The sequence below is a fragment of the Bos mutus genome, chromosome 6 (assembly GCF_027580195.1).
Source record: "Bos mutus isolate GX-2022 chromosome 6, NWIPB_WYAK_1.1, whole genome shotgun sequence".
Taxonomy (NCBI): Eukaryota; Metazoa; Chordata; class Mammalia; order Artiodactyla; family Bovidae; genus Bos; species Bos mutus.
The window spans coordinates 105,015,803-105,043,419 of record NC_091622.1 but is presented as its reverse complement, the minus strand read 5'-3'; the positions used below and the strand labels follow the sequence as shown (position 1 = coordinate 105,043,419).

At 57.6% G+C, this 27,617-nt stretch overlaps 1 protein-coding gene across 1 annotated transcript in view; it reads left to right on the top strand.

The window, feature by feature from the left end:
• The window catches only part of WDR1 (WD repeat domain 1), a 43,306-nt gene that overhangs the window by 6,555 nt on the left and 9,134 nt on the right, over nt 1-27,617 (top strand). Inside the window, 8 exon segments of the mRNA XM_070372695.1 lie at nt 5,717-5,807; nt 12,453-12,600; nt 13,831-14,011; nt 21,377-21,454; nt 21,839-21,919; nt 22,255-22,488; nt 25,556-25,645; nt 27,119-27,273. Of these exon segments, the coding sequence (XP_070228796.1) occupies nt 5,717-5,807; nt 12,453-12,600; nt 13,831-14,011; nt 21,377-21,454; nt 21,839-21,919; nt 22,255-22,488; nt 25,556-25,645; nt 27,119-27,273 (1,058 nt within the window).

Genomic DNA, 27,617 nt, shown 5'->3' with positions numbered 1-27,617 from the left:
CCACACACGTTCCCTCTCTTGCCAAGCCTGGCCCGTAGCCATGGTGCCCAAGGTTAAATCAGTGGCTCTCAGTTGAGAGGCAGTTTTGCCCCCACCCCACACTGTTGAGGGGTATTTGGCAATATCTGAAGACATTTTTGTGCTACTGGTATCTAGTGGGCAGAGGCCAGGGGTTGCCAAACATCCCACAATGCACAGGACTGTCTTGCAACAAAGAGTTCCCCAGCCCAAAATGTCAGCAGGGGCGAGCAAAGAACCCCAGTAGGTAACATTCTAACTCACCAGGTTAGCGCTTTAAAGAAGCGTGTCCTCAGCGTTTTGGGAACAAGAGGAAAGGGCCAGCTGTGTCACAGAGCCTCAGGGAAGGTTTCTGGAGCAAGGGCACTTTTGAGTTGGGTTTTGGAGGGTGGGTAAGAGTTTTCCAGGAAGGGGGGTTGAGACAGCAGAGATGAGGGGAGTCTGGACAGGGAGTGCAGGCGCATGGAGGTTGGAAGAAGCTGAGCTCGTGTCCTCAGCACTGTTGCGGACTCACTGGGGCCTTTGGGTGTCTGTCTTACCCTTTGTTGTCGTGTGCTTGCTCAGTCATGTCTGACTCTGTGACCCCATGGACTGTAGCCCACCAGGCTCCTCTCTCCATGGGATTCTCCAGGCAAGAATACTGCAGTGGGTTGCCATTCCCTTCTCCAGGGGATCTTCCGACCCTGGGACCAAACCCGCGTCTCCTGCATTGGCAGGCGGGTTCTTTACCATCTGAGCCACTGTTTCTTGCCCTTGGCAGGGAGGCAAAGAAACGGTTGCAGCAGAGCGGCAGCCCTGTCCCTGGTTACACTGGGGGCTGACCCTGGCCCCCAAAGCCTGCCCTCCTGACTCCTCCTAAGGCCCTGGGCAGGCAGAGGGAAAGGGGGACAGGAAGGGAGGGGGTGTCATGCTGGGCCCAGCAGGGAATGGTATGCCCACTCTCACGTGGGCACCCCCGCCCCTGGGGCCCCTATTCTAGGGCTTGGTTTGCTTCAGGGTGGGGGCTGGGCAGGAGCCAGAAGGAAGATTGTGGGCGTGGCCACTCCTGCCCGCCTCCATTCGGGCTCTACACTTTGAGGCGGGTAGCTGGGTAGCTGTCACCACCGCTGCAAACCTCTGTTCCCTGAGTTAGGAGTCAGGCTGACAGTGACTCCAGACGTAGGTAATGGAGTAGAACCAAGGGGAGCAAGGCCGCTCAGCTGAGTTCAGGTCCCAGTCCCCCCACTTACTTGGGCACATCCCTCCAAGTCTCTCTGCCCCACTTCTTTGCCTGTAAAATGAGTCCTAAGGTTACCCATAGGTACTGTGAGGTTTCAAAGAGAATCAACTGAAGGGTCACCCGGGCTGTCTGAGAGTAGTCATCAGCATACGATGGTTGTGTTTTCAAAAATGGCTGCTGGGGACTGGCATGCCCCAGTCTTTTTGGCGGGTGGGGGGGCGGTGGTCAGAAGTTGCAGTGGTGAATCAGACCTGGGCTCTGCCCTCTGGGGGGGTCCACTTGGTGAGCTTTGCAGGTGTAAAAATGACATGTGTCCAAGGTAGCAAATAATAAGGGTGGGAGGATAGGGAAGGTAGTGTATAGGCTTTCTGGGCTGGGAGAGATCATTTCTACCTTGGAGCATCAGGGAAGGCTTCCTGGAGGAGGCTGGGAGCCTTTGCCCGAGCATTAGAAGGTAATTCGGAGAAGGTCATCTAGGAAGTAGGGAAGGTATTCCAGCCTGCAGCCCTGGAGGAGGGCGAGGGCAGAATGGGAAATGGACTTTGGACTGTGGCTTAGGGCTGCTTCCTCTGGGTGAGAGAAGGAGGCTTCAAGGTTGAGCAGGGCGGGCTGGCTGAACCCTGGACTGAGCCTTTGGGTTCAGTTCTTCAGGTCTGGAAGCAGAGAGGTTTGTGGAGCTGCTTGGCGGTCATTGAGTTGGGGCCCCCGTGAGCAGAGGGCCCCGCAGGTCACATTCGCCACGCAGGTCCGGTTTCTAGGGCCTGCTTTTAGGAACTGGGTGTGTCTAGAAAGCCAGCGCTCTGGAAACTTAATCCTCCCAAAGGTCACTTTGCCTGGAGTTTGGAGGAGGCCGCCACGGGCCATCAGCAGCTCCAGAGGAGCAGGGCTGTGTCCCACGGCTTCACTGATGTGGCGACACGTCCATAGGATTCCAGGCGCGCCGTGGCAAAACTGCATGCCCTGTGGCTGGGGCCACCCCTTAACCTTACCTGTAAAGTGCCGCGGTGACCTCTGGCCTCAGAGGACACAGGAATGTGAAGGCTCCTTTGGGGGCGGGGGGTGCTTTAGGGATTCTCCCTTCCATGTGTGGAAAGGTATGGGGGGAGAATGCTTCATTTGCTGGGCTGGGGCGGGGCCTCCACGCACAGGTGGGAGGTGGGAGCGGTCCAGGGGCCTCTGAATGTGTGATCAGAGTCCGGACACAGAGCCTGGTGGGTTGGTGAAAGGCAGAGGGGTCAGTTCAGATGTTGTCACGGTATTGTCCTGGTCCCAGGAGGGGCAGGAAAAACTGGAATCTGGCCAGGGTGGGAAGATGAGTTGGATGGACTTGGGACAAGCCTAGGATCACAGGGCAGGGCAGGGTTGAACAGCAGGTCAGGGCCAGGGCTGGGACAGGCCTGGGGTCAGAGGTGGAAGGCTGCGAAGGGACGCACCAAAGATGGAAGGTTGGGGGCAGGGCTGGGATGCACCTGGGTACCCAGCAAGATGACAGGAGGTTTTCGCAGGCTCAGCCCACATCCGCTAGGCACCCACGGGCCTCAAATGCCAAGGCTTCCTTCTGGTTTCTGCCTGAAGCCCCTGTCCCCTGATGGGGTGGTGGGGGGAGGAGGGCAGGAAGGAAGTCCCAGGGGAGGGGCGCCCCAGCCCCGCAGGGCTGGGTTTGCCATGAGCCTGGCCTCTGGGGCCAGGGAGGTGTCCCCTTTGGCCGGGGAGCTGAGGGCGGGGTTCTGCTGCTGACTCGGAGTGTTCTGTTTGTTGTGTTCAGCCTGGAGAGCTCGCCCCCAGTTGTGTCGGGAATGTGGACGGGGGCGCTGGGAGAGCTCGCTCGGGCTGACCCGAGGTTTCACTCGCCCCAGCCGCTTTAGGGGAAGTATCTGTAGGGGCAGGACTGCCTCCCAGGGCCGCTGTTTAACTCACCTTCCACTTCTCCCCACGCCACCCCCTCCCCGCTCCCCTTTAAGGGTAAGGCCAGGCTGGGCATCACTGTGGGCATGAGTCCCCCTGGGGGGGTGGTCTCCCACCTGTTGTGCCCACATGCAGGGCTGAGAGCCCTCGGTCAGCCTCGGAACACGGGCCTTGAAGCCACCCGGCCACAGACCGCTTTCGCCAGCTTCTCTATGAGGGAAGTTGTCCTCGTTAGAACGTTCCAGTCCAGAGGACTAACCTGGGCAGGAACAGGTTGGGTTCTGACTGACGTTTACTGGATCCTACACGTCATCGTTTTATTGCAGGGTAATCTAAGGACAATAAAATCCTTCCGTTTCAAAAGCACAACTAGAGTTTTGACAAATTAAATATCATCCCATCACCCCCGCCACCAGCTGTCCAGTCACCGCCCTGGGCCTCTCCACGGGCCTCTCCACCCTGCCCCCCACCCCCCAGGCCCTGGAAGCTCCATCAGCGACTGGCTTTCTGTGGCCTGTGGGCTGGCCTTTCCTGGACTTTGATCAGAACAGACTCCTGCCGCTCGTTCTCCTTTGCGTCGGCTTTGTCACTCAGCATGAGGCTTTCGAGGCTCCTCCCGTGGTTGAGGGGCCTCCGCAGTTTGTAGCCTTTTGTTGCCGAGTAGTGGTCCCTTGGGCGGACAGCCCTTTGCTTCTCCAGGCACCTGGGGGTGGACTTTCCGGTTGGTTGGTTCCCACTTAGGGGCTGTCGTGAACTTTCATGTGTATCTTTTTGTGAGCACACACTTTTCTTTCTCTTGGGGTTTTTGCATAAATGTTGTGTTTAACTTTATAAATAACCAGCTCAACTCTTCCAGCTGTATTGTTTTACATTCTCCCCAGCAGTATATAAACATTCCAGACTGTACCCCACCCATCCTTGCCAACATTTGGTCACTTCAGTCTTAATTCTCTTGACTCTCCTGGGTATAGGGTGGTTTCTCACTGTAGTTCTGATTTGCGTTTCCCAAAAGGCTAATGACATCGAGCACCTTTGCACGGGTTAATTTGCCATTCAGAATATCTTCAGATGGTTGAAGTCTCTCTAATTTCACTTTTTGCATATGTTTATTCTGCATCGGATTAACGTATGAACCACATATGTTAAGTACCTACTCTATCATGTGACACCAAGTCCTAGGGGTAAAAGGACTGTGTAAACTTTTACCCCCCGCCAAAAAAAAATAATTGAGCATCTGTCATTTGCTAACGGCTGTGATGGCTAAAGGAGATAAATGCACATGGAGCAGCTCAAAGAGGAGTTGGAGGAGAGGGATAAGGGGGCCAGGGACCGTGGTGTGTGTCGGGTTAAATGATTCTCAGGCATAGGAGAGAGAGGGGCTGTCACAGCAGGCTTCACGCAGTTGGCTCTTCAGGCCTGATAAGTGGGTGTTAGCAGGCAGGGAGAGGTGTTGCTGGCGAGGGCACAGCATTTACGGAGACCGGGGGGCTTGTAGGAATGGTAGGAGGGCGGTTGCCGGAGCTGGGACTTAGCAGGACGCTTCTCCGGACTCTTGTCGGGTGAGAGGGCGGGCGATCCTGTGGCTAGGAAGCTGAGAAGAGTCCGGGCCTCTGGCCTTGTTGAGGGGCGTTAAGGAGATGGGGAGGGGGAGACTATGAGGTGGTTAGAAGAGGTGGGAGCGGTTGGGGGGCAGGTCAGATGCACCCGCAGCAGCCTCCCTGGGACCCGATGTGTTCACAGCCTGTAGCTGCTCCTTTCACAAGGCTCTTGGCTCTGCAGTGCGTGTCGGCGGGTGTCGGGGATTAGATGCCTGGCTCTCTCTGCCCTCCTGGGAGGACGCTGGGCTCTGATGACAGAGCATCTGAGCTCAGGGCCTTAGGTTTGCTGAGGCCCCTGGGCCGTGTGTGTCGGGGAGTGCCGTGATCGACTTTGATAAATTGTACGTTTAAGCCTGATGATGGAGTCCGGAGAGCTGCTCCTGGTCTCCGACACTGGCCCAGTTCTCACTGCAGAGTCCAGCCAGCCTTGGATTTGAGCCACGAAAGGGAGTTTCCCAAATCGAGGGATTTGACCAAGGAGGGGTCACACAGAGGTGCACACAGGTGCCTGCCCACCTCTGTGTTCCTGCTCCTCCAGGCCAGAGGCTCCGGTTTGGGTCAGACCCCACCTGGCAGCCTGGGGAGAGCTGGTTTGGAACAGGGGAGACCCGCTCTGGGGAGCTAGACTCAGGGAAGGCGGCAGCCCCTTACAAGTGGGAGAAAATTAAGAGTCGTAGATTTTTTTTTCCTAAGGAAACTTTTATGTCCCATGTGTATTTCGAAAATACATACTTGTTCAGCAAGTACCGAAAGAAAGCAAATCACCTCGCATCTCATAAAAGAGTTAAATTGCCTAGAATTCTTGTCACCCAGGCAGGTAAGTGTACTTCTGGGATTTTCCTTACGGAGGTTTTGACGTCTGTATTTGTGTATGTCTGTGGGTCATTTTCCCACCCACCTCTGTTAATCCAGAGAGTGGAAAGCAAGTTTGCCCACTTCTGGGTTGCCTGTGTTCATTCTGGTCTCCTCCCTGCAGAATCCGGCCATTGCGGACATCTACACGGAGCACGCCCACCAGGTGGTGGTGGCCAAGTACGCACCCAGCGGCTTCTACATCGCCTCCGGAGGTACCTGTCCATCCGCACATGTGGCTTCTGGCTGCATGTGGTGTGGCCCACCCCTCCCCCGCCCTCCCCACCCCGCCCCAAGTCTTGGGTGCCTGGCTTGGGAAGGTTGGGGAGGTGGGTGAGGGAGGAAGGTCCAGGAGGATGGAGATGGTAGGTGGGCTGACATGGGAAGTGTAAGCCACCGAGAACTCCCTTTCCAGAAGTGCAGCTGGCAGTGTTCCAGCTGGTTCCAACTCGGAGGTCAGCGGGATGCTCACGAGCCATTAGGGCAGCTGTGTTGTGATGTATCAAAGCCCATTGAGAGTGTGTGTGTGTGTGTGAGTGAGTGTGTGTGACTGTGTGTGTGTTTCTGACTTGTAGCTTTGCCTCGTGTGTGTGTGTTTCTGTGTTTGTGAGTGTGTGTGTGTTTGTGAGTGTGTGTGTGTGTTTCTGTGTGTGTGTGTGTTTCTGACTTGTAGCTTTGCCTCGTGTGTGTGTGTGTTTGTGTGTGTGTTTCTGTGTGTGTGAGTGTGTGTGTTTGTGTGTGTGTGTGTTTCTGTGTGTGTGTGTGTTTCTGACTTGTAGCTTTGCCTCGTGTGTGTGTGTGTTTCTGTGTGTGAGTGTGTGTGTGTGTTTCTGACTTGTAGCTTTGCCTCGTGTGTGTGTGTTTCTGTGTGTGTGTGTGTGTGTTTCTGTGTGTGAGTGTGTGTGTGTGTGTTTCTGCGTGTGAGTGCGTGTTTCTGTGTGTGTGTTTCTGTGTTTGTGTGTGTGTGTGTTTCTGACTTGTAGCTTTGCCTCGTGTGTGTGTGTGTTTCTGTGTGTGTGTTTCTGTGTTTGTGAGTGTGTGTGTGTTTCTGACTTGTAGCTTTGCCTCGTGTGTGTGTGTGTTTCTGTGTGTGTGTGTTTCTGTGTTTGTGAGTGTGTGTGTGTTTCTGTGTGTGTGTGTGTTTTCTGACTTGTAGCTTTGCCTCGTGTGTGTGTGTTTCTGTGTGTGTGTGTGTGTTTCTGTGTGAGTGTGTGTGTGTTTCTGTGTGTGTGTGTGTTTCTGACTTGTAGCTTTGCCTCGTGTGTGTGTGTGTTTCTGTGTGTGTGTGTGTGTTTCTGACTTGTAGCTTTGCCTCGTGTGTGTGTGTGTTTTCTGTGTGTGTGTGTTTCTGTGTTTGTGAGTGTGTGTGTTTCTGTGTGTGTGTGTGTTTCTGACTTGTAGCTTTGCCTCGTGTGTGTGTGTTTCTGTGTGTGAGTGTGTGTGTTTCTGTGTGTGTGTTTCTGACTTGTAGCTTGCCTCGTGTGTGTGTGTGTGTGTGTGTGTGTGTGTTTCTGACTTGTAGCTTTGCCTCGTGTGTGTGTGTGTCTGTGTGTGTGTGTGTGTTTGTGTGTGTGTGTGTGTGTGTGTGTGTTTCTGCGTGTGTGTGTGTGTTTCTGTGTGTGTGTGTTTCTGTGTTTGTGAGTGTGTGTGTGTTTCTGTGTGTGTGTGTTTCTGACTTGTAGCTTTGCCTCGTGTGTGTGTGTGTTTCTGTGTGTGTGTGTTTCTGCGTGTGAGTGCGTGTTTCTGTGTGTGTGTGTTTCTGTGTTTGTGAGTGTGTGTGTGTTTCTGTGTGTGTGTGTTTCTGACTTGTAGCTTTGCCTCGTGTGAGTGTGTGTTTCTGTGTGTGTGTGTTTCTGTGTTTGTGAGTGTGTGTTTCTGTGTGTGTGTGTTTCTGTGTTTGTGAGTGTGTGTGTGTTTCTGTGTGTGTGTTTCTGACTTGTAGCTTTGCCTCGTGTGTGTGTGTGTTTCTGTGTGTGTGTTTGTGTGTTTGTGTGTGTGTGTGTGTGTTTCTGACTTGTAGCTTTGCCTCGTGTGTGTGTTTCTGTGTGTGTGTGTTTCTGTGTGTGTGTGTGTGTGTTTCTGTGTGTGTGTGTGTGTTTCTGACTTGTAGCTTTGCCTCGTGTGTGTGTGTTTCTGTGTGTGTGTGTGTGTGTTTTCTGACTTGTAGCTTTGCCTGTGTGTGTGTTTTTCTGTGTGTGTGTGTGTTTTGTTTCTGTGTGTGTGTGTGTGTGTGTGTTTCTTCTGCGTGTGTGTGTTTCTGTGTGTGTTTTCTGTGTTTGTGAGTGTGTGTGTGTTTCTGTGTGTGTGTTTCTGACTTGTAGCTTTGCCTCGTGTGTGTGTGTGTTTCTGTGTGTCTGTGTGTGTGTGTTTCTGTGTGTGAGTGTGTGTGTGTGTGTGTGTGTTTCTGCGTGTGTGTGTGTGTTTCTGTGTGTGTGTGTTTCTGTGTTTGTGAGTGTGTGTGTGTTTCTGTGTGTGTGTGTGTTTCTGACTTGTAGCTTTGCCTCGTGTGTGTGTGTGTTTCTGTGTGTGTGTGTTTCTGTGTGAGTGTGTTTCTGTGTGTGTGTGTTTCTGTGTTTGTGTGTGTGTGTTTTCTGACTTGTAGCTTTGCCTCGTGTGAGTGTGTGTTTCTGTGTGTGTGTGTTTCTGTGTTTGTGAGTGTGTGTTTCTGTGTGTGTGTGTTTCTGTGTTTGTGAGTGTGTGTGTGTTTCTGTGTGTGTGTGTTTCTGTGTTTGTGAGTGTGTGTGTGTTTCTGTGTGTGTGTGTGTTTCTGACTTGTAGCTTTGCCTCACGTAGCCTTTCTCTGCTGCCCCTTTCCCTGTACCGAGCACAACTCTGGCCTCAGGCAGGCACTCGTTCTGTTTGGCGGTTGAGGTCTTGGCTCCCTCCAGCTGGACTTCTGTGTGGCTCGGTGGGAGGCTGGGCGAGAGGAGGGACATGAGATGCCCGTGGTGAAGGAGGCTCTGTTCACCCCGACGCTGTCTGGTCTACAGCTGAGAAGGAGGGCACACAAGGTAGACTGGCTGCCCCCGCGTCTCCCATCCATTCATCGGTTTGTACACTCAGCAGGTGTTGACGGGCAGCCTTACCTGCATCCAGCCAGGTCTCAGGCCCCAGGAAGGGTGATGAGCTGATGTGGGCCTTGTCAGATCCCCCCCGGAGAGGGATGGAAATGAGCAAATTGCTGAACAGATGAATGGCCAGCGGAGAAGGGCAGGGATCGTACATACCGGCGTACGGTGTACATACCGGTTGCCCCTTCATAGCTGTGTTGTCGTTGTCTAGTTGCTCTGTCGTGTCTATCTCTGCAGCCCCATGGACTGTAGCCCGCCAGGCTTCTCTGTCCATGGGATTTGGATTTCCCAGGCAAGAGTACTGGAGTGGGTTGGCATTTCCTTCTCCAGGGGATCTTCCCAACCCAGGGAACGAACCCGAGTCTCCTTTACCACTGAGCCGCCAGGGAAGTCCTCCTACCTATGCAAGCCTTCCTTAAAATAACTCACCTTCCTGGGCCTTAATTTAAGTGCCTTGTCTGTAAACCGGAGCTTTTGTTCCTGCCAGGTTGGTTTGGGGAGGACCCCGGGCAGCAATGCGTGTGCGATGCCCGGGGTGCCCTGGTGGGCACCATAGGGGACCGGGTGTCTGTCCCTGAAACTCCGGGGTGAGAGGCGTGCTCCCTGACGGCTGATGCCAGCTGTCCAGGGTTGTGTGTGTGGGGCTCAGCCAGGAGCTGGCACGAAGTGGGCCCTTAATGATTTTTATGTTTAGACCTACTCTTGATTCCATCTGTAAAACTTGCTCTAATTTATATCCTATGATTTACTCTAGCCCTGTGATTCCCAACCCCCCCCACCCCCGCCGGCCCTGCTTTGCTTGCCAGCACAATGCCTCTTCATTAAAAGCCCGGGATTTGGCCCTGGTGCCTTTTAAAATGTGTCTTCTCGGGAGAGGGAGTATGGTTGGCGCAGCTCAGCGGCCTGGTGCTGGGAGCCACGGCCCAGCTGCTGAATCACTCACGAGCCAGGCCTGCCCTGCGGTCCCCGGGCAGGTCACTGAACCAGCAGGAAGCACGGTCCTCGCCTGCTGGTGCAGAGACCGTTGCAAAGGACAGTCCGCAGAAGTACAGGCTCCATCTCACGTTTTCCCTCCCTTGCAGGCTCCCGGGTTTGATGGGGAAGTGAGCGGGGTGGGGCTGTGAGCCCGCAGGCCGTGGGCGGTGTGTTTTATGTTTCTAGCAAGCTGGTCCTTTGAATGGAGCAAAGACCAGGAAACATTTACTGCACGGAGATTAGAGCTCTGGGCTAAAGATAGTGTTGTGTGTAGAGTATGGAGCTGGAGAGGTGCCGTGCTCTCTGGCTAAAGTGGGTTACCCAGCACCTGGTATGTCCAGGGTGGGGTTGGGGGTCCCAACACCTCGGGAATCCTGCGGTCACTCCCAGACAGGGCTCCAGCCTCAGATCTGTGAGTCTGTAGATCCCCGTAAGTTTGGCTGGTCCACATTCAGGTAAAGGATCGAACTTTCCGGAAGGCCTGGGTGAGGAGCCCAGGCCCCCAGCCCCTAAACCAGACAGCAGTGTATGCCTTTGGGGACCCTCTCTCCTGGCTGGTGGTCCTCAGGGTAGAGCCATTCCAGGGCCTGATTTACCTTTCTAGGGGATCTTCCCAGGCTGCTGGGGCTGCATAGGGGTCTCCACCCCTGACACTGCAGTGATGCTGGTGTGAGCCCCACACCAAAGTGGGGGGCACAGGCTCACCATGAACAGATCCTGTTTCTTTTTTGGAAGCAGCTTATTGTCTGGGGAGAGACCCTCTCCGGATGGTGGAAGGAGGCCTTGTGGAGGAAGGGAGCCCTTCCCCCTGGCCCTGTCTGCCCCGTGCACTGTGGCCTCTGCTCTGTGGCCCTGTGAGTGCAGCACGTGGACGCGTGTGTGTGTGTGCAAGCAGGTGCCTAGTCTGTGCTGTACCCCGTGGCCTAGTGCAGGGGCCTGGTCCCCAGGGGTACCCGGTTAGGGCTGCCCTCAGCCGATGGGGCCACGCCTGTTCTCTAAGCCCTCCATCTGTTTCCAGCACAAGCGCTCCTGAAAAGAATTAAATGTACCAGCAGGGCCCATCAGAGGAGGCTGATGGTCCAGGTCGGGGTCGGGGGGCAGGTGGTGGAGAAGAACTGTGATGCCAGGCCTGTTAAGGGGAGAGTGAGCTGAGGGCAGGGCAGGCAGACCCCCTCTGAGCCTGGGGAGGGGGAGAGCGGTTCTGCTGTCTTGGGGGCCGGGGGTGGGGCTGTTTCTGCCATGTGCTGCAGACGCTGCTGTGTTCTCCATGACTCCGTGTAGTGCCCTGGGCTGGCCTGAGCGCGGGGACTACACGGCCTGGTGTGTGTGTGAATGTGAGCACACGTACACGTGAGCACGGGCGTTGGTGCATGGGTCCTTCCTGCACACGCAGTACACCTTTCCCTTCTCCGGCCTCTGCCCCTTTCTTGCCTTTCCCTGCTGGCCCGTTCGTTCAGCCAAGGGGCCTAACTTACTCGAGTCAGCTTCTGAGCTCGCCTCGGGCAGCGTGCCAGGCCGTCCCTGGACCAGTCCAGAGACCACGGTCCCCTCATCTGTGCCATTCACAGGGAGGCCTGTGTCCCCTCCCAGCTGTCCCACGTCCAGACAGGAGCCCCGGGTGTGCGCCCTCAGAGGCGGGGTCCCCAGTGGCCTCTGCAGAGCCTTAGGCAATCCGCTGACCCATTAAAGACTAACTCGTCTAGACTGCAGCGGACTGGGGGCTGGTCTGAGACTTGCACGTGTCGACTCGCTTTGTTGGCACAACAGCCCTCTGGTGGCTGGTTGTCCCCCCTCGGGTGTAGTCGTAGGGGGCATTTTAGACCCACAGAGCTACAAGGGGCAGGGGTCGCGTCTGCAGCAGACACTTACCCTCGAGTGGACCCAAACAGGAGACAGGAGCTGTCCCCCTGGACCTCACATTCAGTGAAGCAGCCAGGGATCCTGGAAGCAGGGTGAACAGAACTGCTGGGGGATGGGACTTCCCTTGCCACCCCACCCCCACCCCCACCCCCGACCCACGTGGGGCTGAGCTCCTAGCCTTGAGAGTTCCTGTAAAACACTCCACCTTTCCTGCTCCTTTGGGAAGGGGTGTGTCAGGGTTGGTGCTGGGAGCTGGGTGTCAGGGTGGTGACGGGCAGGGAGGGGGTGATGCTTTATCACTGATCAGCCACAAGTGCTGCCGTGAGAAACCAGCTTGGCGTCAGGTTCTGCCTGGAGTGTCATCCCTCCCAGCGCCGACCTGTGTGTCTCCCAGGAGGCTCTCAGCCACCGGTGCTGGCGGGGTGCCTGGCTCTACGAGCAGAGCCTGCAGGGCACAGGGGCACCTCTCGTTTCCACTGTTCAGTGCAGCACCCACACCCGAGAGACAGTGTCACTAGAATTTTCCTGTTTTGCAAATGAGGATCCTTAGCTCCTAAATGTTAAAGGTAGTTGCCCCAAGCCTGTGTGCCAGTTAGACCCCCTTCAAGGAAAGGAATACAGTCATAAATCAGACTGCTTCCGGGGTTCAGGGGGTGCCACCGTGCGTCCCTGGGCTTCCTGACAGCCTGTGCAGGGCCCATGATCCCCGGGGAAACACGGAGATCCTGTGCTGGTCCTCACGGAGGCAGCGGGTTCTGAGTGATGGCGTGTGAGTGCTGCTTACCTGATGGATGCCCGTGCCTCCTTCCAGCCCCGCCCGCGCCTCCTTCCAGCCCCGCCCAGGCCAGCCCACCAGCCTGGGGACGGTGGGCAGCATCACATGGCATGCCCAGAGCCCACTCAGCCCTTGGCCCCGAGGTGAGCGTGGCCCTCACCACCCTGTTGTGCCCGCAGACGTGTCTGGGAAGCTGAGGATCTGGGACACCACGCAGAAGGAGCACCTGCTGAAGTATGAGTACCAGCCCTTCGCTGGGAAGATCAAGGACATTGCTTGGACAGAAGACAGTAAGAGGATCGCCGTGGTCGGGGAAGGAAGGGAGAAGTGAGTCTGGCCTCTGCCCCGTCCCCCTCTCCCCGTCTGTGTCCCTTGCTTGGCTTTCTCTCCTGGGCACCCCGGTGGGAGGGCTGCGGTGACATCCGTACGGCTCGGACTGGGGGTGGCGGGGTGTGTGATGAGTCCTGTGGGTGCCGGGCCTTTGATGCAGGGCTGGCTTTAGCAGTGCACGTCCAAAAACCACGTGTCACCACAGGGAGCACCCCCCACCCCCACCCCCGGGTTTGTCTCTGGGCCCAGGCACCTCCTTTGACCCGGCATCCTCGGCCCTTCGCCTCCTGAAACCCGTGCTATCCTGCACACGTTCTAGATACAGGGAGACAGAGCAGGTCAAACCATGGGGCTCCTTAGAGTGTTTACTGGGGTTCCTCCCTGAAGCTTCCCCACCGCCACACCTGCCGAGGGGGGAGGCTGGATGTGATCGCCAGGTGGGCACACCCCACATGGCTTTACTAGGGAGGAGGGACACTGGGCAGGTGGCCCTGGGCGGCTGCTTGCCCTCACAGGGCCGCTGACCAGCAGGGTCAGGACCTTGCTCTAGGTGTCTGGCTCCAGGTGCAGGCAGGGTTCTGTCCTCAGCCCCGCTGCTACTGTCCAGCACTTTGAACTTGTCTCCATTTCCCTTACTCAGGCTTTCTTTTAACGGGTATCTTGATAGGTATTCATCCTTCCATTATCTCTTACGTCATCCCTGTTGTTCTTAATTCCTTCTTCACTGAGTCATAGCTCGCAGTGCAAACAGCACATTTTCATAGACTGCCGACTGCCCGCTGACTGCATGGCGGCGTCTCATTTCGAGCAGGGGCCGGGGCCTGGTATGTTTCCTGGTCCCCACCACCAACCACCACCCCCCATCACTTCCCCCACCCCCTCATTAAAACGGCCGTGAGACTGGTGAACCAGGCCTGAGCCATTGGCCTGGCTGGTGCTTCTGAGGCGTCTTCACGTGGGGGGCTCCTTGAGTCTGTGCTGTAAGACACGGTCACCTGGTCCCTTCCCGAGGGCCCTCGGGGCCGCTCCCACTAGCTCTCCAGCATTTCAGATGAAGCCAGGGTGCTGGTGTGTTGGTTCTTTCGGGGAGCACGTGTGATGCGTGATCATGAGCGGGGCTGCCCCCCGCCGGCATCCCTACCCCTGGTCGCTAGCAACACAGCTGCCCGTCCCAGTGACCTGGCAAGGCCTGACCTTTCTCTCCTGTGGCTCCTCTCGTTGGTGAAGGTTCGGAGCCGTCTTCCTGTGGGACAGCGGCTCCTCCGTGGGTGAGATCACGGGCCACAACAAAGTCATCAACAGCGTGGACATCAAGCAGAGCCGGCCGTACCGCCTGGTGACTGGCAGTGATGACAACTGTGCTGCATTCTTTGAGGGGCCACCGTTCAAGTTCAAGTTCACGATCAGTGTAAGTGAGCGTCTTTGGAGGGTAGTTCTAGGGGGAGCTTTGTGGCTTATGCGTGAAGCCAGCGGAATCTAGACATGTTAGATGCTGGTGGCAGAAGGTCATGCGTGCACAGAGTTCATGCCAGGTTTGCTGGGTCATGGTTCCAGCACTCGGGGGTGGGCAGGGAGCAGGTGTACCCTGGGACTGTGTGTGTACTGGGCGGGGGGCACATCTCTGACCAGGCGAGTATCCTGGCCCGAAGAGGCCCTGTTAGGGGAGCCCAGGCCCGAGGCAGCCTGCCCTCTGGTTGTGCCAGTGTGAGGCCCACTGAGCCACCAGTGTGGCATAGGACGTGAGCTCCAGGGATGTCTGGGTCTGTTCCCTCCGGCGCCTCCTGGGAGATGGATGAGGGCGGGTCACACCGGTAAGGTGGCACGTGGTGAGCAGAGTTGGGTGCTCTGCCTGTAGGGCGTGCTCTAAACGCTGAGTGGAACCACACAGCCTTCTGTAGGAACGACTGCAGGGCCTCGGTCCCCGAGGCTTTGCACGTGGGCCTGACCCTCCCTCAGCCTCACTTCATCCATCTGCAAGGTGGGCGTGGGACACGGGCGTGAGAGCATTTTAGCCATGGGGTTGGGCTGTGCGCAGTGCCCTCCCCGGGCCCAGAGCGGCCCCAAGGCTCGTTTCCCACCCCAGGGGTCTGAGTATAGAAGGAAGGGCACCTGGCTGCGGACAGCCCACCGGTGAGTCTCACGGACCACCCACCGGCAGTCGTGGTTCCAGACCTGCTCTCCCAGCGACTCGTGTGAAAACACTGCAAGGCCGCCAGCCCTGGTGTAGAGGTGGACATGACCTCGCTAAGCTGCAGAGTGGAGGACACTCAGCCCTTTACTGCTGGCTGTGTTCCCTGGAGGCGGCCGAGCTGGGCTTGGCCAAGGTCCAGGGACGTGTCCAGAATGTTAGTGGCTCGCTGAGGAGTCTGTAAACTCTGATGATGACGCGGTGAGTCATGAAGAGCGGGCAGGGTGTGGCCCGACGGTGGTGAGGGTTCTTGGCGGGCCCCTGGGGCGTCCCGGGGACAGGATCCAGGCCATGGGCGGCATTTCTGGACATGGGTCTCGGCCCGGCTGCAGAGGGGCTTCTCCAGGTTCCCTGTTCGTGGTGAAGCGGGGTCAGTTTTATCCCAGGGCCCCTGAGGAGGGTCTCTGGCTGGCTGCCTGGGAGGCACAGTGGGCACGGCTCCTCTGCCCTTCGGGGTGGGCAACCTGGAGTCCCTCCCAACACCCCCAGCACCTCCCAGAGGCTGGCCCCCGGGGCTGCTGGTCGTGGTGGGGTGGTGTTCAAGGTCATGTTTCCTGAGCAGGATAAGGTGCTCTGGAGCACGGATGAGTCATGCTGAGTCAAGTAGCCGGGCTTCCTGCGCGGTGCCCAGCGGAGGAAGGAGGGGAGGTTTCCGTGGCAACCAGAGGCTTTCCCAGCTCGTCCCTGTGGAGCTAGCCCGCCCAGCTCCCCACGCCCCGCACACTCGTTGTGTTTGTTTTTACTTGGCTGAGCTATGGGTGGACAGGGCTTCTTTCCAACCACCCCCACCGCGCCCCCCGCAACCCACCCAAGGATTTAGTTGCTCTTTGCAGACGTGGGTTAGACCCAGCAGCTCAGTGGCGGCGGGGGGTAAGTGGACCCAGGATTCTTTCCAGACTTGACCCGAGCCTGTGCTCCTCACCCCTGCCAGTCTTCCTTCTGTAGTATGTATGTGTCCGTTCCACCGTACATGTGCCTGATGAAATGATCGCTCACCTGGGGACCTGGCTGAAGGTTCTTCCCCTTTCCATGCTCCTTTCTCATCTGGGAGTACCACCCTCGCCCCGTGGCCCCGGCCAACATCTGTCTCCAGGGTGGGCACACAGCTTGTCCCCAGGTCTTCTGTGTAAGGACCTAGCAGGGATCAGAAGGGGCTGCGGACCAAGGATGGGGTCCTGGGTGGCAGCCCAGCACCGCAGCTGGCCAGCTCTACAGCCGGCGGGCTGGCCCTGCCCCTGAGCACCCCCTGGTAACAGGGTGAGGAAAGCCCTCGTTCATGGCCCCCAGGGCTGGGGCGAAAGGAGAGGCGCTGGTGGACATGTGAGTGTCCATGAGCAGCTAGCTGTTGGGCTTCTGCTGGAGAAGATTCTGAGAGGCTCAGTTGGCCTTGAACAGAAAGGATAGGAGGACGCTCGGGGTCCCTCATGCCCTCCTAAAATGCCTCCTAAGGGGCTGACAGCAAGGTCAGCTTGTGAGTCCTCCGTGTGTACCTGGCCTCGACCCTCATGGCCCCAGAGTAAATCTGTAACGTGAGGGCTGCCCATTGGTCCACGTTCCAGTTCCTGCCATCTTCCTCTTGGCCATGTTTAGGGCTGTGGGGTAAGGGGTGGGTGTGAGGAGCCCAGAGGGGTCAAGTTCAAGTTGCTGCCTCAAAAAGGAGTAACTGGTGTTCAGATCAACTCCCAGGAGGCTTGGACCCGGGTGGAAGGAAAGCGGTGTTACAGAACACGTTGGGTGGCCACGCGTCACCTTGCCGGCCTGAGTGCAGGGGTCCTGTTGTTTTTCCTTCTCGTTCAGAGTTTGTTTAAACCACCTCCTCCTGTTGGCAGAGCAAGAGTGGAGACAAAGCTGAGTCATGCCCAACTGTAGCCAGACGGTCCAGGTTCCCGCCCGGCCCGCCATCCTTGTTTGTCTGAACCTGAAATGGGCTGAGAGGCTGCAGGGCACCAGGTGGAGGTGCTGCAATTCCAATTCCCCCTGAAATTGACCCCAGCCCACCTGGGGAAGTGACATCAGAGTCCAGGGGACCGGCTGTGGGACAGAGGCCGTGGGCAGCAGTGTCCTGTGCCCAGGGCTTTAGATTCCCCTTTGAGGCCCTCCGGGTGGCCTGAAAAGAGGGCAGGTGGCCCTTGCCCATCCCTGCCTCTCCTATGGGGTCTTCTTCCTGCTGAGGGCATCCCTGGGCTAGGTGCATCTGGATGTGTGGTCACAGGCCCACTAAGCATCTCTAGCTCACCTGTGTGTCTGCACCTGGCCACCTGTGGCCTTGGTGAGTTTCCATGCTTCTCCAGCCTCTACTTCCTCCTCCGTCGGGTGGGCAGGTGGGCACTCCTGGAGCAGACACCTCTGTGACTGTGTCCATGGTCCATTCCATAGTATGTGTGCCTGATGAAATGATGGCTCAGAGCAGGAAGCGTTGGGGGCCTTCTTTGCCCCAGGCCCGCTTGTCATCACACAGACTGTGGCTGTGTGATCTGGGACTGGAAACTGCCCGTGTCTCCCCAGGCCTCTGAGAGCAGAGCACACCCTGGCTGAGGAGGGGATGCCTGGCTTCCCCTTCGCCCAGGTGGGCTGCATAGTCTGGCACCTGAGTGTCTCACACATCACCCCGTGGGAGGAGCTGCCCTTCCTTCTAGAGCCTCCGTCTACTGCGATGCAAGTATCACCTTCCTAGACACATAAATTTTGCGCTTGAATGTGTGAGGTTTCCGGGCTGTTGTGATGTCCTGTGTCCTTAGGACAGGGCAGGAAACAGCTTTGCATTCAAGTGTGTCTCAGGTGCCTGCTCTGCACTGGCCCTGGCCTGGGCACACAGGTGACCTGAGCTGTCCTTAACCACCACACCCTCATGCTAGCTTTTCAGAAAGCTGTGTACGTGTCCATGGGGGTCATGCTGGAAGGTCAGTGGGGCAGGGGGTGACCCAGCCAAGCTCTGCGGATGGTCAGTAGCCTAAGGAGGGTTCGAAGGAGCCTTTTGATTCTCCCATCAGGTCCAGTGGTCACTCTGGGCAGGTCTGCAGGGCGACTGGAGAGGCAGGGGAGAAACGTGGCGCTGCCCCTCCAGGCACTTGACAGAGGGTCCTGACCTTGCAGAGGAAGAGAGAGCCAGGTTTGGGAGGGGCGGTGGGCTGAAGGGGGCAAGGTAGCCTTCCAGATCAGGATGGACACCCACTCCTGGGGTGCTGACCATGGAGGCATCTGCTGCCCTCAGGGAGTGTGGGGGCACTGGGCCCAGGAATCTGAGCTGTTTGGTTCCTTTGCAAGCCTGTGACATGGGATCAGGAGCAGATGATCCAGGGTTTCAATGTGCAGGTAGGAGTCCCCCTGCAGGACCCCGCCAAGGCCGGTGAAGCCAGGGCGGGCTCTGGGGACACCCGAGCTGATGGGCTGGTCAGTTCAGTGGAGCCCAGGGGCTCTGTGTCCCTGTCAGTGACTGGACTCAGTGCATTACCTAATTACTGCTGGTGGCTCCCATCTCGGGTTTCTCAGTCGTGGCGGGGAGGGGTGATGGGGAGCAGCAGTGATGGGGGGATAACGATGGGTACGATGACAGTGGGGGAGGTAATGATGGGACACAGGTAATAGCAGGGTGGGCGGGGGTAATTGTGGGGAGGTTCTCGGGAGGGTCCATTGGCACTGCCCCAGTCAGAGCTCTGGCTTGGCCGCGCCTGAGGCTGGGCAGCCCGCACCCCCGGGACCTGCAGGACGTTACCGCCCCTCCAGGACCTTAGAGGGTCCGGGGCCCCCGAGCCCAGCTCCGTCTTCTGAACCCTCCATGATGTTTCCCCCAGCCCGTTGGTCCTTTGTCCTCTGGCCTCCTCTCCCCGTGAAACTGGCTATTTTTAGCCACCCCCTTTTTTTTTTGGTTAATGGTCTGCTCACTGTTCCTCCCTTTAAATTGGCTATTTTCAGGAGCAGACATCAGTCTCCCACTCATCTGGGCTCTTGGCTCCAGTGGCAGGAAAAGCTGACGGGGAGACTTTCTAAAGCCACAGCGCCTGGTCCCCGGGCGGAGGGATGTCTGCCCTGTTCAGTTTGACTCCTGCCCGGCAGCCTGCCTGGTTCAGGGGTGGGATGACAGACAGATCCACGTGTGTGACGTCCCTGTAGGGCCAGGGGTGTTGAGGGTGGCAGGCAGGGGGGAGGCCTGGTGACTGTGCTGACCTCTGAGCTGGGTGTGTGAGGGGTTAGTCCTGTTGTCCCAAGGAACCACGGTACCCGGAGTTGGACGAGCTGGCATTGCAGGGTGACCCAGGGTCCCACTGGCTCATAGCGTGTTCCTCACTCCCCCCAGCATAGTCCCTACTTTGGCCCCATGATCTGCTCCACCACAGGGCACTCTTGGCATGCCGGGTCAGTCACAGGGACCCAGGGGGGGCTGGCCTATCCCCGTCCCTCGCCCACCTCACCACCCAGGAACCCAGAACAGCAGGGCGGGGTCAGCCAGTAGAGGTGCGGACGAGAGGACCAGACTTGTGGGCAGGCGTGCAGAGCAGCAGTTGGGTCGTTTTTCCTTTGACCTTGTGCAGGAGGAGCCGCTTCTGCCTGTCCATCCTCCCATCCCCATGGGGTGGTTCTGGGAGGACTGAGAGACGCCCTCCCAGCACTCGTCCTGAACTACCCCAGGAACAGAGTCCGGGAGCCCTCGCCACCCAGCAGGCTACCTCGCAGCCCTGGGGACAGCAGGCCGCTGGCCATGGGCCTGGGGAGTTAAGGATCTGAACCCCGGGCTCCCCGCTCAACCAGCCAGCCGGCCTGCCTGCCTCCTGTCCAGGGCCGAGAGCCAGAGCTCTGCACGGGAAACCAGAGACCTGGGTTCCCAGAACCTGGGCCGCTTGGAGCCTGGTTGTCCCCTGGGGAAAGAAGAGTACCTGAGGCTCCCAAGGGGGTCTCAAGGTGGTGGGGTGACAGAGTCGCGGTCGTGGGGAAGGGTAGTCAGAGGGCCCAGTTTGGAAAGTTCGTTCATTTTAATGGAGAGACGGCCGTTCTCCAACTAGCTCAGAACGCAAGCCTGAGAGCCGGAAAGGTTGGCCTGAGAAGCAGGATAAGTGGACGTGATAAACAAAAAAGGCAACACAGGCCATCCTGGGGAGGGGGGTGCGTAACCCTGTCTCTGCCCCCATCTTCATGTTGAGTCAGTTCCTAGGCAGGTTGATAAGTCCAGGGGTCCCCAAAGAGAAGAGGGCTCTGGAATTCTCAAGGAGGAGAAACGGACAAACTTTTTCCCCTCTACAGTCCTTAGCATTATATAACAATAATGTATCCTGCCTGAGGACAGTTTCTGGAAAAAAACCTGGCTAATCCTGTTATCTTAAAATGTAAATTATGGGAGTGGGTCTAGTCACAACCTCCAGACATTCTTTTGATTCACTGTAATAACTGATTAAAAGTATATACCTCCATTGCTAACACTAGTGAGGGGGTACTCTTTCTGACCCCCTTCTGATGTTGATGTCAGAAGCTTTGTCTGTCTCTTTTATACTTTAATAAAACTCTATTACACAAAAGCTCTGAGCGATCAAGCCTCATCTCTGGCCCGGATTGAATTCTTCTCCGGAGGCCAAGAATCCCGGCGTCTTTTGTGGTTCAGCAACAACTTTCAACGTGGTCCCCCAGTGTCTGCTCTGAGTCCAGAATTCCCTCCCCCCACGAGGACCCCCGTGGTGTTGGGTCAGGGCCTACCCACCCTCAGGGGCGTCATCTTACCTTGACTACACACATAAAGACCCTGTTTCCAGTGAGGTCACATTCACAGGTCCTGGGATTTGAAGTCATCTCTTCAGGACAAGTCAACCCATAAACTTTATACACAAACACGTGCAGCTCCTTCCAGCCCAGCAGCTCAGGCTTTAAAACTGTCGGTGGTTTACCTTGGTAGGGGCTGGGATTTGCATTGAGTCAAATTGCTTTTCCTGCAGTTGGGGCGTCTGTGGCCACGGGGGCAGGTGACCCGTGCACCTTTAGGAGAACTGACGACACTTGTTGCTTCATGCGTGCTGGCACGGGGCAGGCTTCAGATTGATGGCTTGTGGGGTTTTCAGAGGATCACTTTCTGATGCAGACCCTTATTGACCCAGGAAAGAATGACTTCATTTACTCCTTTAGGTAATGGAATCACCACTGGAAGTCACATCTCCTCAGACTCTTATTGCCAGGAAGGTCATCGCCGCTGTTTAATTTCTTTGAAACCTCAGTTCATTCAGCAAATGCCCAGATGAGCGTCTGCTGTGTGCTGGGCCCCGGGCCAGGCTCCGAGGACTCAGGAACGAGGCCTTACAGTTCCAGCCTCACTAAGCATAGGGGTTCTGAGCTTGAGCGGACTTAAGAGCCGGAGGGAGGGCGGCGTTTCTGTCTGCAGAGGTTGGGGAGTGTGTATGTCACAACAGGGAGGCCTGGCAGGCAGAGATGGGCCCTGCCGAGGCCGGGGGCTGAGCCAGACTTCTTGGCGTGTCCGCTCGGGGCTCCTGCCAAGCTCAGAGGGCTCCCGTGGACTGGCATTCGCATGCATGGTGGTCGTGGGCCTCAGAGCTCGTAGAGAGCTTTCCTGAACTGCCTGTCCCTGGTTAACCGTCCCTTTTCCTACAGGACCACGGCCGCTTCGTCAACTGCGTGCGATTCTCTCCCGACGGCAACAGATTTGCCACGGCCAGCGCCGACGGCCAGGTAAGGTCCAGGACCAGGGAGGTGGGGAGTGGGGAGCATTCGTTCATCTCTTAGGCCTCTGGTTGTTCAAAACAGACAGACTCAGTGAAGCTGGTCTCAACGGGCAGCTCCCTCCCTCCTCCTCCCAGGATGCAACTCAGTTTGAGACTGTGTCCTCAAAGCGTGATAGCCCCATCTCTCTGTCAGTCTCCTTTAAAAGGCACTCCAAATTCATCCAGTTTTGATGAATTCCTTTAAAGTCACAGTTGCCAACCCTTTTGATGGTGGAGCGGGGATGAGTGGGAGGAGCTCAGTCAGTGTGCTGACGGCCGGGCATACACACCTACACAGGATCCGTGTGTTCATACACACGTACGTGATTCACATGTTTGTATTTCCTGAAAGATCTTCATCTATGATGGGAAGACAGGAGAGAAAGTGTGTGCGCTGGGAGGAAGCAAGGCTCATGACGGCGGCATTTACGCTGTGAGTATAGGCCCGTGTTCATGGCTTGCTCAGTGCTTATGGTGGGGCCTGTCTGCGTTTGTCATCATCCATATGCGGGTTGAAGTTGGAAGCTTGAGATGAGGGATCAGGAGTTGGGGCACTGGCAGAGACCTTCAAGGTCACGCGGGACAGGGTGCCGTGGCCCACAGAGGCCTGTGGCCGGGATGCTCATCCTGTCCTTGCCCTGAGTGTTCCACCACCTCCCAGGCTGTCATCTCTGCTCAGGCACCGGGGCTGTGGACACAGCTCCGGTGTCTGAGTCTCTTACCCCCTGGTGGAATGCTCTGACCCGTGACCACCATTTGTTGGAGTAGATCAGCTGGAGTCCTGATAGCACCCACTTGCTCTCTGCTTCCGGAGACAAAACCTCGAAAATCTGGGACGTCAACGTGAACTCTGTCGTCAACACGTTTACCATGGGCTCCAACGTCCTGGACCAGCAGCTGGGCTGCTTGTGGCAGAAGGACCACCTCCTCAGCATCTCCCTGTCTGGCTACATCAACTACCTGGACAAAAACAACCCCAGCAAACCCCTGCGGGTCATCAAGGTAAGGCCGGGCCACGGAGCAGCTTGGCCTGCAAGGGCTGGCCGGAGGGGAGGTGGGTGTCCTGCCGGAGAAGGGGCAGCTGGGGCGAGTGGAGGTCCAGTGGCACGGCAGGACATGGGTTGCTTTGGGGATGTGAGTTTAGCAGAGATGAGAAGCCAGGCGCTGAGATCCCCTTGAGCTGTTATGAAAGCCCTGGCCCCTGCTCTCGGGGCTCGTTTGTCCCAAGGGGCTCAGCCTTCCTCGGTTAGGAGCCCACCAGCTGTGTCCCCCGCATCAGGCAGGATGAGGAAGATGCTGAGCCTTGAGACGAGGCATGTGGCGGAGTGTGGCCGCAGTTGTGGGGGGCCTAGCTGGCCTTGGAGCTGGGCTGGGACGATGTGCAGGGTGTGAATGTGAGAATCAGTGGGGAGGCACTTGTCCCGTGTGGTTAGGGCAGGGTGGGCACCAGCCAGTGGTGGGGAGTGGGCACTTGGAAGCGGACATGGACTTGGAGAAGCCCGTGGAACCCTGAGGGGCAGAGGCCCGAGGTGTGGGCAGCAGGGAGCGATACTGGAGGGCATTGGGGAAGACCCCCCCTTCCCTGCCTCCCATCCTCGTCTCATCGGGACGGCTCACCCAGGCCAGCTGGCCACCAGCATCTGCCCTGAGTGTCCCGTCCAGGTGGGGCCGTGCCTTCTCCCTCCCTCAGCCCTGGAGATGGTGGCATCTCAGGAAATCGCAGCCAGACTGGGAACTCCTGTGTCTCAGGGCCCCGCTCTGACCCCCTTGCTGCCCACAGGCTTGCTTCTGCTGCAGGGTCGGGTGCTCAGGGTTGCCCTCACCTGCCCTGGCAGCCCTGGGTGAGCCATGCTTTCAAGGGAGGGGCCTCCACAGCAAGGCTTCAAGCGGCTCCCTGTCCTGCGGCTGAGCCCTGGGGCCAAACGTCAGCACCTCCTCACGCCCTGCTCGCTCAGCTGCTTTCGGGCCATGCAGACAGGCTCTGGGACGCGCCTGGGCCCCGCGGCCTGGGTGTAGACCAGGCTGGGATTATTCCCCGGGGGCCCAATCCCTCCCTCAGGCTGTGGGTTGCCAGCTACCTGACCCTGCAGTGTGTGTGCACCCCACAGTCTGTGAGCTGGTGGCTTTCATGGGCTCATGGCTTTCCTGATGACCGTGCCCGTGAGGCAGGGGCCAGGCCAGGCCATCTGCCTATTTAGGCCTTGTGTAGCTAGCTTGTGAATCCCGAGGGGTGTTTGGTGCCGACATCAGGCTGCGGGTGAGCCCAGGAACTGGGCTGGAGTTAAATCAGCTCTTCTCAACCCTAGTGCACGTTCAGGTCATCTGGACATTTCCATAAAGGGCTTGATGCCTGGCCAGCCCCGTCGGGGTGCCGTCAGAGACCGTAGGAAGCTCTGAGGGCTCGGTACTTTTAAGGCGCACCCAGGTGATCCTGTGGCTCGAGCTGGAGCTGCATCAGAATCGAATCACCTGAGCAGGCCCGCTTGTCACAGCGTTCGTCTGTGGGGCGCGGGAGAGCCCCAGTGCTCACAGGCTCCTGGCAAGGCTGCTTGCTGCCCCAGATGGGGCGGGCCAAGTCCCAATGCATCCCGTTGCTCACAGGTTCTGTCTGGGTTCCCAGGCTGCGTGGGGCAAGACTCCCGGTAAGGCCTGGTGGGTTGCTGCCCTGTGGAAAGGACTCAGGGGTCCTGAGAACTGTGTGTTCCTTTCTCTGATGAAACACGTCTCGTGGTGGCAGCAGTCAGTGATGCTCAGAGGGCTCCGGCTGCATCTGAGGAGGGGAAAGAGCTGTGATTAAACCCCATCTCTTAGATTTCCATCCCAGGAGCAGTTAGTTCAGTTCAGTTCAATCGCTCGGTCATGACCAACTCTGCGACCCCATGGACCATAGCACGTCAGGCTTCCCTGTCCATCACTACCAACTCCTGGAGTTTACTTAAACTCGAGTCCATCGAGTCAGTGATGCCATCCAACCATCTCATCCTCTGTCATCCCCTTCTCCTCCCACCTTCAATCTTTCCCAGCATCAGGGTCTTTTCCAATGAGTCAGTTCTTTGCATCAGGTTGCCAAATATTGGAGTTTCAGTTTCAGCATCAGTTCTTCCAATGAATATTCAGGACTTATTTCCTTTAAGATTGACTGGTTGGATCTCCTTGCAGTCCATGGGACTCTCAGGAGTCTTCTCCAACATCACTGTTCAAAAGCATCAATTCTTCGGTGCTCAGCTTTCTTTATAGTCCAAGTCTCACATCCATACATGACTACTGGAAAAACCAAAGCTTTGACTAGACAGACCTTTGTTGGCAAAGTAATGTCTCTGCTTTATAGTACACACATCACATCATGGCAACAGTCAGCGATGCTCAGAGGGCCCCGGCTACATCTGAGGAGGGGAAAGAGCTGTGATTAAACCCCATCTCTTAGGGTTTTTCCATCTCAGAAGCAGTTAGAAAGGGAGGTAAAATGCCCCCCTTCAAAGCAGTCATCTGGTTGTACACGAGTGTTCTGGGCCCCTTTGTTGCTGATCAAGGAGGGATCACAGCCCTGGGACCGCCCTGGCTGTGGGATCACAGCCCTGGTGAGGGTAGGGAACTCAGGAGAGAAGAATCCTCACGAGCCAGGGACAGAGCTAGAGCTGTGAGCTGGGTCTCTGGGTGGAGACTCTCTGGGCCGTCCAGTGGCTTTGGGGTTCTGCTTCTGCGAGAGTTGGGCCTTTAGTACTGCTCCTTCACCTTCGTGGAGACCCAGTGCTGGGTGGGGGCTTGTCCTCCATGGATGGGGACGGGGGGCGGCTGCCTGGGTCAGTCTGCACAGACCCAGGCGCTCTGCTGGGGCTCCCGCTAGACCCCCGTCCTCCACGCAGGTCGGGGTTAAGTGCCTGGGTGGAGAGGGACCCAGGTATCAAGGGGTGGTCAGCAGGAGGCAGCTGACCCAGGCCGGCGGGCGGTGTTTCAGGCCCACGAGGGCCGTGGCCTCTCCCTGGGGCTTAGCCGGCGGTGAGCGTTTGACAGTCACTGGCTGGACACAGGCATGTCCTCAGCTCACCCCACCCATCTGTCTCCTCTGCAGGGTCACAGCAAATCCATCCAGTGCCTGACGGTGCATAAAAACGGCGGCAAGTCTTACATCTACTCTGGGAGCCACGACGGACACATTAATATCCTTTGACTGACAGTGCTGGCTCCACAGGCCCTGGCAGGAGAGGCGGGAGTTTCCTGTTCCCACAGAGCCAGAGGCCAGGCTGGACAGGTGGTGGCCACAGGGCTCCTCTGCCTCGTCCTGGCCACTGAGAGGTGGCCCGGTCCACACTCGGGCCCTCCAGCTCCAGGTCACAGCCTTGACCTGATGGGTCACTCGCTGTGTGCGGCCATGAGGGCCTGGTTGCTGAACTTCCCTGTTTGTGACCTGGTCCTGGCCTCACCCCTCACGAGCAGCAGAATCCATGTGCATTAGAATCCAGAAGGACTTAGAGCCTGTTGGGGGAGTCCCCTTGTCTTAAAAATGGGAAAAGCGAAGCTCAGACACCTCGAGTGGCTTCTGCTCGGCGACAGCAGAGCTGGGCAGAGCCCATGCCCTGTCCCCCGGTGCGGGGCTTTGGGGTCCCCCCGAGACGTTCTTGGCAGCCCTTCCAACCCTCCCGTTCCAGGATGGCCAGTGATGTCCGCAGGGCCTGGCTCGGCGAGGCATCGTGGCTGCGTGCGAGGCCTGCCCTTGTGCAGCCCAGCCCCTGCCCCTGGAGGGGCTTCCCAGGCCCCGTGCTTCCCCCACCTCCGTGGTGCTCCTTGTCTACAGGGTTCCCTCCTGGGAACAGTTCCCCGTAGCCCCAAGGGAGGAGGGCAGAGGTCCCCCTCTGCCCCCTCAAAACAGAAGGAAAAGAGGGTACAACCAGGGTTCTGCCCCATGTACCCCAACTCCGGGCACCACCCCGTCCTCCCTGCTCGTCCCCGGCCAGCCCTGGTGTCCACTCACCATGATGTTGACCTCTTGGGGGATCCACAGCGGAGGCGGGGTGGGGGGCTCCCATCCTGAGACCTGTGAGCTGCAGAAATTGCCCTCAGCTTCCTGGGGAACTATCCTCAGTGCAAACAAAAATGCTTCTTTGTTGATGTAAAAGGAGAGCCTCATAAACTTAAAAACAGCTCACACTCAGGCACCCCGAGCGGACGGTCAGCCTGGGACCGGTTGCCAAATGGCACCTGGGCAGCCATCAGCCAGTCCTCGGGGCATAGGCTGCCTCCCACTGAAGGTGCTGGGCTGGACAGCAGGCAAAAGGAAGCGAGGGGGTCAGGGGGTATCGGCCCGGGTACGTGGGGTCCCCACAGGGCTTCCTTCTGAGCTCCCTCGGACAGAGGCGCCACTCCATTGTGGCAGGACAGTGCCGTCCTGCGACCTGCCTAGTTCTCATTCTAGAGACGGGTGGACTCTCCCACTGCGTGCTCTCTTGCTGATTGATCACAACGTCCGCTTCCTGAAATTTGGAGCTGAATGTGCACGAAGAAGTTCACTCGGCCCGGTGCCCACTGTCCCTTCCCTAATGTGCTGCCCGGGAGAGGGGACAGGCCATGGCCTCCCCAGGGTAGGGCATGCACCGCATCCTAAGCCGGGCTCTTCCTTAACCCCCCCGCCCCACATTACTGGGATTCTGAGACGGGGGAGAACGACTCCTTTGCTGGGAAGGGCCACACGAACCAGGTATCCAGGATGACCGTGGACGAGCACGGGCAGCTGGTGAGCTGCAGCATGGACGACACGGTGCGGTACACCAACCTCACGCTGCGGGACTACAGGTGAGAGCTGCCCGGGGCTGGACGCGCCCCCCTGACCCTCAGCCCATCGGTGGTGGAGTCGCCCTCGGGAGGCCCATGCTGCTGCTACCAAGCCTGGGCTCACCAGCGCACCCAGGGCAGAGCCATGGGCTGGTCACCCTGCCGCAGGGGCCCTTTCACCCAGCCGGGGAGGCACCACGTTTGGCTCAGTTCTGTGGCGTTTTCCTCAGTTTACCGTTTGTTAAGAAGTGGTTTGTGTGTGCAGATTTTTCTGGGATGTGTCTTTGTAGTTTGAACCAAAAGTGCTAAGTCCCTCAGTCGTGTCCAACTCTGCAACCCCATGGACTGTAGCCCGCCAGGCTCCT